Below are 13,932 nucleotides of genomic sequence, written 5' to 3'. Positions count from 1 at the left end.
TTGATTTATTCTGGTTCTTGGTTGAACTAGAATGGTTTTTTGTGAGTATTGGTGTCCTTATGCTGAAAAAAATTGTGTTTGTATTTGTTACTTTTTAGCTTTCTTGGACCTAGCCATGGATCTACCAACCATGCTAGGAAAATGGATTAGAATTATCATTAAACTCCTTACCTATCCTTTTCCATGTTTCTTTTCACTCTTTGCTTATAAATCAGATGTATAAGAATTCAGGATTCTGCTTGTGTTACTTGTTGTCTAGTTCTAAAAACAGCCCATTACAGATGGCCATTTTACAGATGATTATAAATCCAGGAGAAAATAGTGAATAAAAATAATTGTCAGAACAACAGAAACTGTTCCAGTGAAACTGGGAGTAAAGTGCAGAGTACCTAATGGACTGGAGTGGATGGACTGCACTTTCAGTCCCCTCAGTATGGGAATTATTTAATATCATGAATCCATTGGTGAGGCATTTTAACAAGTGTGTTAGACCAACTGATGTCAGCATATTTTATTGGACCACCTGTTAAATTAGGAGAGTGGGAATTTTCAAGCCCACATGTCCTTCTTCTGGTTTTACTAGTGTTCCGGAACAATTATTAAAGGAAAGAATAATTGCAAACATTTAATAAAATGGAATGAGAATTATCATAAGGGCACTAATGAAGATTGTGCCAAACTCCAGTCATCTGTTGTCTGAGCTGTTAGAAGACTATTAGTAGAGTATTCCAAATTAAGTTTTGGGATTATTATTCCTTAATGCTGTTCTTTTTAGAGTAGATGTATGTTAATTAAATGCTGTGATTGAATTATCTTTTAAGTTTGTCAGTGAGAGAGATATTAAAATGTTGCATGGGAATAATTGTAAACTTGTCCTTCATAATTTGATTCCTGCCAAAACGAAACCTATTAGGTTTCTGGGAAATCAGATGTGGGGCAGATTGAATAAGACTGATTATTATTGTTGTATACTGAATACTATTGTGCTTTTAAATGGATCCATGAGAACAAAGCAAAACCTAGTTAGCTTTTCTTCCAAGACCAGCTTGATAGCTGAAAAGAAAAGCAAGCCATTAGGCATTCTACTTTGTTGACCTCTGTAGGATCCTAATAGGACCAGAAAATCTTAAAACAGCTTCTCTGATAAGACATGCACTCAGGTTTCTTGGAGTGCTGGTGAATATTGTCTCAGCTGAGGAGAATGGACTCTGCAGTTGATGCTGCTCAGTGGTAACTGACAGCATGAAAAATTCTTAAGATTTTTACAAGGTTCCACTCTGTAGTACTTTGGATCCAGCCCCTGACGGTGTGTTTTATTAAAAGGCTGTATTTAAAGCTGATCAGGCTCCCATAAAAGCCACTAACCTTCCATTTGAGACTTGTAAGTAGGGCTTTCTCTGTGGAGTTCCGTGTTTTAAATTACCATTTTGTTTTATTTGGTAGTAGTATCACAGAATTAAAGAATGGATGAGTTCAGCAGGAAACTATAAACCATCTAGTCCAAATGTCTTGCTCATGACATAGAGTGTCATCTAGAGCCAGTTGCCCAGTACTTGCTCTAGCTGAAGTTTTAATATCACAAAGGATAGACTCTGAAACCTCATTGTGCAGCTGTCTCCAGTGCTTGACTAACCTCACAGCAAATTTTTTTCTTTTCCTGTGTCTTAATTTGTGCCCATTGCCTCTTGACCTGTTACTGGACACCACTGAGAAGCGTCTGGCTCCATCTTGATCCCTCACTTCACATATTTATGCACATTTATAACATCCCCCCTGAGTCTTCTCTTCTCCAGGCAGAATACAGCCCCTCCTTGTGTATGAGATATTCCATTCCCTTCATGAACATTGTAACTGTTGACTTCCTAATGTTAAAGTACAGCAATATATCAAGTTCTGATCAACTGCAGTATTTTCGGAAGAAAATTTACCCTTTCTTAAAATGTAACCTTTTCTGTAAATGAGAAGGGGAAACAATTAACATATATATGCACGCTTCTGGATTGCTGATGCTGCCTGTTCTTTTTTCTGTATTTTCCTTTGCTGTTTGTAAAATTCTATAAGACATCCTTTGAACTACTTGCTCTCATAGATAGAGAAACCTGCTCTGTTATATGTTTGGAGGAAGATTACTGGCTTGGTGTCTGTTCCCCACTGATTAATATGCAGAAAAGAAGATACAAATTTTTGTACAAAAGTTTATGTACAACTTTTAGTACCCGTTTCAGAATTCATTTCAGTTTTGTATATCGGATTTTAAAAATGGGTAATCTCTCCGGGTTTTTGAAAGGCTGAAGAGCTGTTTGGCATAATTTCTGTATGACTGAACTGATAGTTAAAACAAATTAGAGACTTAATACTTTGTTAGAGTATGTTTTAATGCAGTTAACTCTCTGCTGCAGAACTTCCCTAATCATGTTTTAGTTCACTGCTGTCTAGCTTGCATCTGAAAGAGGTACTTCAAAAGTAGAACTCAGCATGTATTTGAAACCTATTTTTCTGGAAATAGGATAAATTATAATGATCTCTTAGTGCATGTAAAACATTCAGGGCATCAATTCTTTTTTTATTAGAATAGTGATTAGTGCTCATGAGTTGGAGTTCATAGGTTCCTGTATAAATTTGAAGTGTCTGTTTTTAAATTTTATTTTTTGATGTTGAAAACAAAGCCCTCACTTTGTATTCTTGTGTAAAATGTTAGAATTTTCAAAATTAATATAACACTACTTTGATTCTTCTTCCACTTACTGATACTATTGCACTTACTGTCTCTATTGCAGTAATCAGGAATTTCAGGGTAACCCAAATAAAATCTAATGATCTAAATCTTTTTTCCTTACAATATTTTCTTTTTCCATTATGTTGTTCCTTGTTCTTACCTACAAGACAGTGGACTATAAAGGAACAGGCAGGTGAAAGATGAAGCTAATTTAAGAGTTTCTGAGCACTAGCTACCTCAGGAGACAAAAATTCTGTGCAAAGCAGCCTGAAATTATAATTGCCATGATCTATGTGTGTGTTGGAAGTGAAAAGTCCATCAAACTGTAGTCTCAAAGTAATGCCAAAATATCGCTGAACATGGTCCAGTTCAAGTCTGAGAATGGTGTGTTCGGGACACAACCAATAGCCCTAATAATAACAAGAAGAAACAAGAAGGAAGTAATTCAGTGCTGTGAATTTCAGAGAACTTTACTGCTGATCGGCACTGAGTAAGTGCCTCTTTTTGAATTACTGCTACTTTATTGCTAGAATATTTGTTTCATGCTTTCAGGACCACTTGGGCTGCACAACTGTTCTTTGAACCTACTAGATTTAGTTTTACATTAATTTTTTCAGTTCACTATACTCTCTTTTGGAAAGTGAGAATAGAGGAACATTTTATATTCAGAAGGATGAAAAAAGCTTTTGTTAAATCTGTCACTGGTAGCTGTGTTGGGGACATGTATCTCAAATGTTTCAGAGCACAGAGTGTGAAAGTTCAGCCTGGTTTCAAAGAGACAGATTTTTTTTTTCTTTTTTTTGCTGGCATGTTCATCAGGTGTAGATTCATGTATAGAAGGCTCTGTAATGTTCAGCTCTAAAGATGTTTGCTGTGCTCTCCTTGGTTTCTTTGGCTATCAGCCTCTGCCCCTTGAATTTTTTTCTTTTTTTAACTTTTAAGATTCAGGCATCAATATTATTATGCCATTCATCAGTTTTTCTCATTTGGGAAGGTATGGAACATGTTGCCCATGACTTGGAACCATTCAAAGCCTTTTCTTTAGAGCTGGAATCTTAAGAGTACTGCAGAAGTGCATGCTGCTGCATTGCTCTGCTGTGGCCAGATACCCTGACTGATTCACATGGGCCAGTTTAATCCAAACTTACTTCTCCCTGCCTCCTTCTGGAGAGATTATACCTTTAAGTCTTAATTTACTCGGTATGGCCGGGAGCCTCCTTACTCCCACATGATCCAGCCACATCTCTGTTTGCCCTTGCATGGGCAGAACAGAGGAAGGTGGGAAGTGGATTGTTGGCAGAAGGAAATGAGGTGATAGAAAGGGTTTGGAGGCAGCAGGAAGCCAGTTTGAGGAGCAGTGGAGACAAAAAGATGCAGCTATGTTTGGAGTAGAACCTAAGAAATGTGTGTTGGGAAAAAGAGGTGCTAGATTTTCTATAAATGTTTTGTTAAGTGTTTAATGAGTGTTTGCCTGTTTCAAAGAAAGGGCTAAAATGTATGGGCCTGGGTTAAAAATAACAGAGAGTTTCAGTCTATTTTAGGGGACCAAATTTTCATAATTTGACTTGGAAAGTATATTTTTTTTCTCTAATATACACAAATTTTCTTTCTTTATTTTTTAATCATCTGCATTACCTGCTTCTTACCTTTGCATAAGCCAGCATTTCAGTTTGTTTAGTCAGCTCATATAGCTGTACTTGAGTTAGCTTGTGTGTAGTTCATTTGTGTACTGGCAGTTTAAGGTACGAGCTTGCTGGGGATTGAGCCTTTTGCATTTGTGACTGCAGCTCACATACTCAGCATCACAGGAGCTGTGCAGTCTTGTCAAGAACTGCTGAAGCATGGCTCTCATCTCCCAAATCTCTGCCTACACTAGATTCTGAAGTGTTTTCAGGAGGTCAGTGGTGAACTCAGTGGTGCCAACAAGGTGGCTACTCTTTGGCACCTAATCTAACAAATACTTTTTTTTTCACTGCCAAAACCAGTAGAGTTTGAGTGTCTCCAAATGGTAAAGTAGGTATAGTCTGAATGAAATGAGAAATTTGGTGTTACTTGTTTGGCACTGAATGAGGTGGTTATGCTGAAAGTTGCAGGCAGTTATTGTCTGAAATGTGATAGATTTGTCCAGTGTCAAAGTTCTTCTCTGTATGTAATTTTGTTAATAGCTCGTTGCATTTGTGCTGACAGACTGGATGGTATTTGCTGTAAATTAGATTAATAAAAGTCCCCACAAACAGATAACCTTGTTCTTCAGGTTGAGCTCCCACCTCCTGATCTTGGCCCAAGCTCTGCTCTAAATCAGACACTTAACTTGCTACGGGAGGTTCTGGCATCTCATGACTCATCTGTTATTCCACTGGATGCCCGTCAGGCTGACTTTGTGCAGGTACAAGAATGTTCGACTGCTTTGTGTGTGTGAAGAGGAGGGAGGGGGCAAAAAAAGAATGTGTAAGTTAGCTTCGGTGCACAAAGGTAGAGCATTAATCTTTTTGTCTGGTCCCATTTTGGAGCTCTCCGTCAAACCAGAGTTTGTGATGTGCATAACAGGGTGACTAACAATATGGATAATTACAGCTGAGTATGGAGTGCTACTCTTAACACCGTATCTAAATTCAGTTATCCAATTACTACTCCATTAAGTAAATACACCCTCAAGGTTGCACAATTGCCAATTATCTAATCTGGGTTATTCTTCCTCCTGCTAGGCTGGAATCTGTTCTTGTCAGGTTTTTATACTTTCCCCATCACTGTGGTAGGCGATTACCTGCTGACAAAATCCAGTAGAAAACTGCTTTCACAGTTGGAAACTCTCATTCCTCTTTATTCTGCTTTGGGGAATAAATATGTGATAGAGACAGAATGAGGTTAGAAGCCTCGTGTAACATGATTTCCTGCCTCCCCTCCCTCTTTTCTGTATGTTTGCTATTTTAGGTTCTGTCTTGTGTGCTAGATCCATTGTTACAAATGTGTACTATGTCTGCTAGTAATTTGGGCACAGCTGATATGGCAACCTACATGGTAAATTCACTTTACATGATGAGGACTACTCTGGCTCTCTTTGAATTCACTGACAAACGTCTAGAAATGTTGCAGTTTCAGGTAAGCTTTACCACCCCCAAAAGAAAACAAGCTTGTTACTGATTTTTGTGTACTGTAAGTTGTGCTGTGAACATATTTATCTTAAAATCAATCCAAAGTCAACATTATCAAAATTGGGGAAATGGGATAAGAGGGCTTCTTATCAAGGACCATGAGCAGATAGCATCTTTCATTTTAAACAGGCCAAAAATTATTAAAATATTTGGGTTTCATTATCCTAATCATTGTAATATTTATCTGCAAACTGTATGAAAAGAAGCAAATGGAAATTAAAAGCTCAGCCAAATGGCTGTCTCTATTCCATCATACAGTTAGTACATCCCCTACAGTTAGATCATCATCTATTTTGTACTAGAATATTGGGTAGCTGAAGTTACTGCTTCAGTCCTGCTTTCTGCCTCTCTTTTCTCATTTGTTTGGTTTCCCCTCACATCCTGGGATAATAGTTCATAAGTGGTACAATTTTGAAATGGAAGCCAAAATTTAGAAACTGTTGACTTACAAAAACTTGGCCACGGCCCATTTTTATTTTGCTGCATGAATGTGCCTGCAGTATATCTCAGGAGAGCCTTTGGAGCTGAGGGGGCTTGAAAAAAGTCACAAATTCTCATTTGAAGGGATCAGCAAGGATTGGCTGAGAGCCATTCTTCGCTTTCTAATCCTAATCATAATTTCTATCACCCTTTAGCTCTGAAACAAACAAACAACCTCACCAAACTGTCTAGGTATTTCTAATTTCTTTTATCAGAGTTCCTTTCACAGTAAATGTTGCTGATTTATTCTTCAGAATAAACAAATAATTTATTCTTCAGAAAAGCAGTAGAGCTGAAGCTTACACGTTTAATACCATTTACTTTCTTCAAACATTTTACAAATACGGGAACAGACTGAAAAAATTTTTAAGATTATACAAAAGTAGGTTATTCAAGTGGAGTTAGGATTGCATATTTAATAGGAGAAACATTTTTAATAGAAAAAGAATGCACTAAGACAGTTAAAAACTACAAATTGAAATATTAAGATTTCCGTTCTGATTTAAAAAGGAAAGTGTGTTCTTCTAAATAATTTTAGGAAGTAAAAAGATGAATTCTGTAAGTAACAGAAAAAAGAATATTATATTTTACTAGGCTTTAATATATTATTATTTTTATTATTTTCATTAGGATTGGAAAAAAAAATGTGGGGTAGTTATCTGTAAAAATAAAGTCATAATGTATATATACCCAAATGTCTTTCTGAGACTGCTCAAACTGAAAAATGATTGCTGTAACTGGATTTAGGGATTAGGTTTTCCTGCAAAGTAAAGATTCTATTAGGAATGTAAGATACTCTTACAAGTTTTTTCATATGAAGATAATTAAAGCAAAGTGGATAACTGTAATTTCATTGTCTATTGTACTTTCAGTTGACTTTTTTCAAATGTTTCATGTTTATCAGTATTGAATTTAAAACCAATTCTGAGTATGATTTAGTTTCAGTTTTATTTTCCTTATGAAAGACTGTCTCTTGTTGTAAAACTGCCATGTTATTGTCAGTATTTTCAATAAGAGTGGAATGTTTTTATCACATATTTTCAAGGAATTATAGCAAAACAAAATTATATAGGAATTTTTAAGATCAAGGCTACAATCTTCATTTTAGGTGGTGTTGTATTTACAGATACAAAAAATAGGTTCTTTTATTAGTTAGCCATGAAAGAATTCTTTGCATTTTTATTATTGGTTGCTTGCAATATGAAAGATGTAAATGGATAAAATAATTATGCTGCATGTATTTGTAGCATTTCTTTGTTTGTTGATCACACTCTTTATTTGTGGTTTTTTTCTTATTATTTGTGTTTCTAAATGTTAACCCCAGAACTTGTTACTTTTAATATTCTCATACACTCTTTATAAATACCTTATGCTTAACATTTCAGATTGAAGCTCATTTAGATACACTCATAAATGAGCAAGCTTCCTACGTGCTAACGAGAGCTGGTCTGAGTTACATTTATAATGCTCTGCAGCAACACAAACCAGAGCAGGTGAGCTTACAGAATTTACATGTTGAGGGGGTACTACACACTGGCCAGCTAGTAGAATTTTGGCACTAATGTTTTTGCAAATTGACCTTCCTCTGAAAGCAAAGGTTCAGTAATGGTGGTTTTTCACATGGGACCAGGACTATCAGACACAAGCACCTTACAGCTACAGCTTTTTTACTGTGTCTTCAGCAGGCCTAGCAGGGTTGGTGTGCAGCAGTCCTGTGTGGTACACGCTGGGTCTGAATACCAGCACTCCCATGGCACCTAGGACATGTTAGACTTGCTTTGTATGTAAGCAGCATTCCGCTTCTTCATTGCCTCCTATAGCACCACGCATGGAATCCATAGATAGCTTCATGCCTTTGGTAATTGCTGCTTTTTTCTTCTCGGGAAAGCTGGCAGATGAGTTTAGTAGTACTTTGAAATAGTTTCTTCTTTCGCCGTTATTTGTTCCTGTAGCTATTCTAGTACCAAGACAGTGAGATTCTCAAAGTGAAAACTTGAGATTTCTTAGAGGAGCTGAAAACTGGAATTCATAGCTCACGCTCTCCCTTTCTTGTGAAGCACAGTTGCAGTGTGGTAGGTGTTAATACAGCCCTTCTTTCCTTCAGCTGTGCTTATGTCCTTTTGTGATCTTTTGTAGAAGTGAAAAACAGTGTTTTGTGGAGAAAGCAGAACTCTGTTGGAGAGCTTTATGTTGTTTCGTCAGCTAATAATTTTGCATAAAGTGCCTAAACTAAACAGATTTTTATGTATAAAGATGAATAAATAAATGTATAAATAATCTGATTAATAACTCAACTTGATTTTCTAGTCACAAGCCTAGCTCCTGTTTTAAAACCAATTTCAAGTTGACTAGGGCAGGTTGTTAACAGGATGTAGCAATTTTCATTTCTACCTGTACAGCTGCGTGGCTGCAGAGGTGTTGTTGCAGAATGTGCTAGGGCGTTAAGCAGCATTTGTGCATTGTACTGCCATACCAACACAGTAGGTTTACTGGGAAGAAGGTTGGAATTCTTCATGGTTCAAGAACAGATAGAGCAAGGTTGTTGCCTCTTATGTCTGGATTACTGAAGGGATGTAGCTGGTTTGCAGTTCAGTTTTTATTCTAGACCTTGTGGAAGGCTATTTTTGGCTTTATGTAATGGAGTAAGCCATTAAATAAAGCCATCTTTTATTTAAGAAGGAAGAAAGGGTTTTGAAAGGACATATTAAAAATTCGTATTCTCAGCTTTTAATTTACGAGAATGGTAGAATACAAATGAGCTGTTAACAACATTTCAGTCCTGAAATGGTGATAGTTTCCAAACATTTAAGATCCAGTAGCAAGACCAAATAAAAATTAACTACTGAACCGATTGTAGACTTTATGATTTATCTTTTTCTATATGCTAGGATGACCTTTTTTATCCTCTTGTTTGCTTATTGATTCTTAGGGTCCTCTTTCAAATTTGTCAAGTATGGATTCTGTGTCCCTGAAGGTTGCAATGGTAAGCATTTATAACTTTCATATTATGGTGGTGATTCTGTGACATGGTAAAGAATACTGTTAATTATGTGATTAGAAGATATTCATCTGTAGTAGAAGATATTCATCTAATCAGTCCTACACTTCAAGAATAGCTGAATTGCATATCTGGGAATATTTTCTTTTGTAGTAATTTGACCACTTGAAGTAATAAATACATAAATTATTTCTGAAGGGCTAGTAGTAGAATATTATTTTCTAAGCCTTGAGATGCAGATCTTTACTTACAAGAATGCTGTCCCGTGAGTCATCTTAAATTGCTAAAAGCAAATACTTAGCTTTAATTAGTTTTAATCACCGAAGTTTCTTTTTTTGCCTCTTTGCTTTGAAATATAGGTTCTGCTATAATTTATAATCTTAGTCCTAAGGCTTTGATTTTATGCAAATAGTTCAGCTTTACTCAGAAGTTAGATTCTGGGTGTATGTCACAGTTATGTTTTTTTTAAGTTGAAAGCTACAATATATTTTAAAGCAAATTATCAGCTGATATTTTTTCTTAGAGTGTGCGAAGGCTATTTTGCATAGAGATAGCAATACCACAGTTCAGTAGGCAATCATGTATAATCTCTCACTCTTCTTGCTTAGCCAAGTTTAGCTTTATTCTAAAAGTTTTAACTCTAAAGGCCTGCTCATACAGCAGTGTATGTGCACCACCATGGAGGAAAAAGGGGATTTAAAAAGGTTTTTAAAAACTTGTATGTTGAATGCATCCCAATGTGTAACCCATTTTTTTCTGTTCAGGATTTAAACCAGCAATTCCCAAGCTGGTTGGATGAACAGAACTCTGGCACAGAGCACTCAGTGGTTTACTCAGATCAGCATGCATTCTTATTAAAACTTAGGAATTTTGCATTTAAAATATTTTTTATTTATCATAGTCTTGTAGACTCACAAGAAATTTAAAGGCTGCAGCTTGGAGACCTTCTCTTTAAATTATACATAAGTAACACTGTTATCTGTAGTGGTACATAATAATTTCCCTTGAATAGTTAAGAATCCAGCTGTTTTATTTTTTTCATTACTTAACATCTTCTGTGAACACACTTTAACCACAATGGAACCAAGTATGCTGAAATCAAACCTACATAAATCCATCTACCAGCCTAATATATTGGCTTCTCAGGATTTAAACCAGGGGGGAGTACTTAGAGGCAGATACACTGCTTCCCATTTATGCTTGAAAGCTTTCCAGGTTCCAGGCTTTTAAGTTGTTCATACATGATTACAAATGCAATACTTTTTAAGTTCATACCACTCTCAGCAAAAGCTCCCTTGCTTTCTAAACAAGGATAGAAAACCCTCAAAAATTAATTTGTAAGAACTTTGACATAATTACTGATTTTGGTCTGTGTTTTAAATGATGGCTAAATGGGGATTTTAGGATTTACCAGCTTAATAATATTAATTTAGTGAATGAATGAACAGGAAGATTGCAATCACTGGTTAAACTTACTTAGGGTCTCGTCTTAGTGAGTAGTTCCAAGGATGGAGATTATACAGGTTTTTTGTATAATCTGTTCAATGTTTGATGATGTTCCTCATAAGAATTTTTCCTCTCACTTTCTAATTAAAATGCTTCTTAGTGTAATATGTGTTCAGTATTCCTTGTGTTTTCACCTGTGAGAAGACCTGGTTTCATCTTCTCAGTAGTCACCCATTTGATCACACAGTCACAGAATGGTTTGGGTTGGAACAGACCTTAAGGACCATTTTCTTCCAACCTTCCTGCCATGGACCAGGTGTACTTTCCACTAGACCAAGTTGCTCAAGACCCCATCCTGCCTGGCCATGAGCACTGCCAGGTATGGGGCAGCCACAATTTTTCTGATTGACTGTCGAAGACAGGAGTTATATTTTTCTTAGAATCAAAGCACTGCTCTTCTTATCACTATATTTTGTGAGAAAGAGAAGTAGGCTTAGAAGCAGTTCAAGAAGCCTGAAGTGATGGATTTGCTCTTTATTTTTTCCAGCATAAGCAGTGACTCCTTGCCAAAAAGTAAAAAGAAACATGCAAAAAGAATCAAGCAACATGTCTAATTTGGACAGAATAGATAGTAGATAGCTCTGAAGCAGCCTTGTATTCCCTCTGCATCGAATAGACTTGTTGTGATCTTCAGTGTTGTATAAATACCTGCAGCAGATGCATAGGAAGCTTAGATGGATAATTATAGAAGCTGAATTCTCATTATTTGTCCTCCACTCACATTTCTTAGAGTCAGAAACAACACTTTGGTGGCAGAAGTGCTGAAGTAAATAATTTGTTCTGGACAATTAAGTTATGTCTTTTAATGTAATCAGCGATGTTTTCAGAAATTGTGGTTTTACCTGGTTTTGTGTAATAGCAAGTCATTAATATGTTGGTCTCATATTCTCTTCTTGAAGGCTCAGTTTGATCGCTATCTGTCTGCTCCAGATAGTCTGTTAATGGCCCAGCTGAATTTCCTTCTGAGTGCCACTGTGAAGTAAGTACCTTGCCTCTGATTTTCTATTATGCCTGAATAATGATCACAGAGATGAATTTGATTAGGTTTTAGTGAATCATTATGAGAATTCAAGTTATCAGTGGTGATGATATTTGCCCTGTCCTTTGGGTCACAATTCAGTTGTGTACTGACTCTCCTCTTTTTGAACAAACAGCGAGGAGTATCTAATTCTGTAACTTTCTGAAGTAGTTACCTTTGATTTAAGAGACACCATCAAGGTGAATTACATTTTGAATGTATTCTGCTGTGTCAGCAGTTTTTTGCCAACTTAGTTTTAAATTGGTTTAGAACTATTTTGTAATTCCAAAGACAGGTGAAATATATAATTCTCCAAGTTTTCTTTTATCCCCACTGCTTTGTCAGTTCTAGAATTTTCACCTTTGTTGTCTTCTGCTGTGGAATATTGGCATTCTGTCTCATTGAATATTTTGCTGAGATTATTTTACTTTTCACCTAATTTATTTTTTTAGAGATTTATTCTTTGAAGTATGGAAGTAAGAACTTTATTATTTATATCTTATCTTGTTTTTTGAATATAACTGAACCCCAAGGCTAGGGAAAGTGCCACGAATTTCTTTCCAATTAAATGTGAACCACATGAAGACTTTCTGTAGTACTTAAACTCAGAGAATTATATGTTGCACGGATCAAAAACTTTCTTTGACATTATTTTTCACACTTTTGTGAAGAATGCAGATAACCGAATATACCAGAAACCCAGACAAGTACATAACATTTTACATAATTCAACAGTATTTGGAGTTTCTTTACTAGTGCTTGTCCTCAGTGGGGTTGTAGAGCATCTTGCAATTAAAAAAATTATGTGTCAAAGGAAAAATAATTATTGTTGGGAATTAAATAGAACAGTTGATTTGGAAGGGACCTACATTGATCAGCTAGTCCAGTTCCCAGGTTGTTGTGCTGCATTTCTCCGGTTGTCCTCATCCAGAGACTTCCAGTGTGTCACCATGGAGCATGGCTGGGCACAGGGAATGCTGGTGGTTTTCAGCTGCCATTGCCATAGCTCAGCTGGCAGAGCTGACCCTTTAGTGGGGGAGCTCTACTCTCTGTACAGATGAAACAGGGTAGCTTGACCAGTAATGTAATTGAAACATCACACCTGCTTCTCAGTGTCAGGGCATTAAACCTGTATTTTAGCTCTTGATGTATTTTCTTTAATGTAGGTCTATTTAAAAATCATAATGACAGTAAATGTATTTTGAAAGCCTCAACTTTCCATTACTAACACAGACACAATTTAAGAGGTAGACTCTGTGCTACCATAATGAGTGGCACAGTGAAATTACTTGAACTTAATCAATCCTTCTGTCAGATGAACCAAGATAAACTAGTTATGTAGGCACTCTTAGCCTTATCCCATTGATAAGCTTTTTAAACCTCTCAGCACATGTTAAGCTGAATTCATTTCATCTTGCAGCAGTGGACAGTTGAGAGGTAAGAGGGAAGGTGTGTAAGGATGACTGCTATAGCTGCTTCAACTCAGCTAACATGCAGAAGTTTATTAACCTAATATAATAAATGCTGTATGTCAGGTTCTGCTCAGAATGAAAACAAAACAAATCAGTTAGCCCATTAGCCTTCAGGCAATTAGCTTTAAACACAAGCAATCCTTCTGAAATTAAAATACTCATTTACAGAGATGCTTGTGATGCTTGTTTTTGGATAGTCAATATTTTTGGTAGTAAATAAGCCTTGAAAATTCTGAATGTTCTCAAAATTCAAGCAAAACTTTTAGCCAGTGCTATAATTTTAATCCCTGGCTATAGTAGTTGGAATTTTCAGTTTTGAAGACATTTTGCTGGAGATCAGATAATTGAGAGCTCTAACCTATGAGGTCTTTGCTTCTCAGAATCAGACCACATGCTTTGATGAGGGACCAGCTTATTATATACTCATGGGCAATATCATTTAAGCTTTGCAAATGCGAATCCTTCCAACACTATCAGTGCATGTTCTTGTCTTTCAAATTCCTTCACTCATTTAAAAAGCATTAAACTATGTATTCATATGCTTGTTGGTCTTGAAAAGCTCTTTTCATTTGTGTTGGATCACAGAAACT

General features: G+C 36.2%; 1 protein-coding gene across 1 annotated transcript in view; it reads left to right on the top strand.

Annotated features, from left to right (window-relative positions):
* The window catches only part of COG6 (component of oligomeric golgi complex 6), a 54,406-nt gene that overhangs the window by 36,658 nt on the left and 3,816 nt on the right, over positions 1-13,932 (top strand). The window contains exons 14-18 of the mRNA XM_021526614.4: positions 4,971-5,102; positions 5,648-5,815; positions 7,734-7,841; positions 9,278-9,331; positions 11,752-11,831. Coding sequence (XP_021382289.3) covers positions 4,971-5,102; positions 5,648-5,815; positions 7,734-7,841; positions 9,278-9,331; positions 11,752-11,831 — 542 coding nt within the window. The remainder of the gene's footprint in view (positions 1-4,970; positions 5,103-5,647; positions 5,816-7,733; positions 7,842-9,277; positions 9,332-11,751; positions 11,832-13,932) is intronic.

The sequence above is a fragment of the Lonchura striata genome, chromosome 1, assembly GCF_050655825.1.
Source record: "Lonchura striata isolate lonStrDom1 chromosome 1, ASM5065582v1, whole genome shotgun sequence".
Lineage (NCBI taxonomy): Eukaryota > Metazoa > Chordata > Aves > Passeriformes > Estrildidae > Lonchura > Lonchura striata.
Note: the sequence above shows the minus strand (reverse complement) of the source record. Positions and strands in the feature narration are given on the sequence as shown.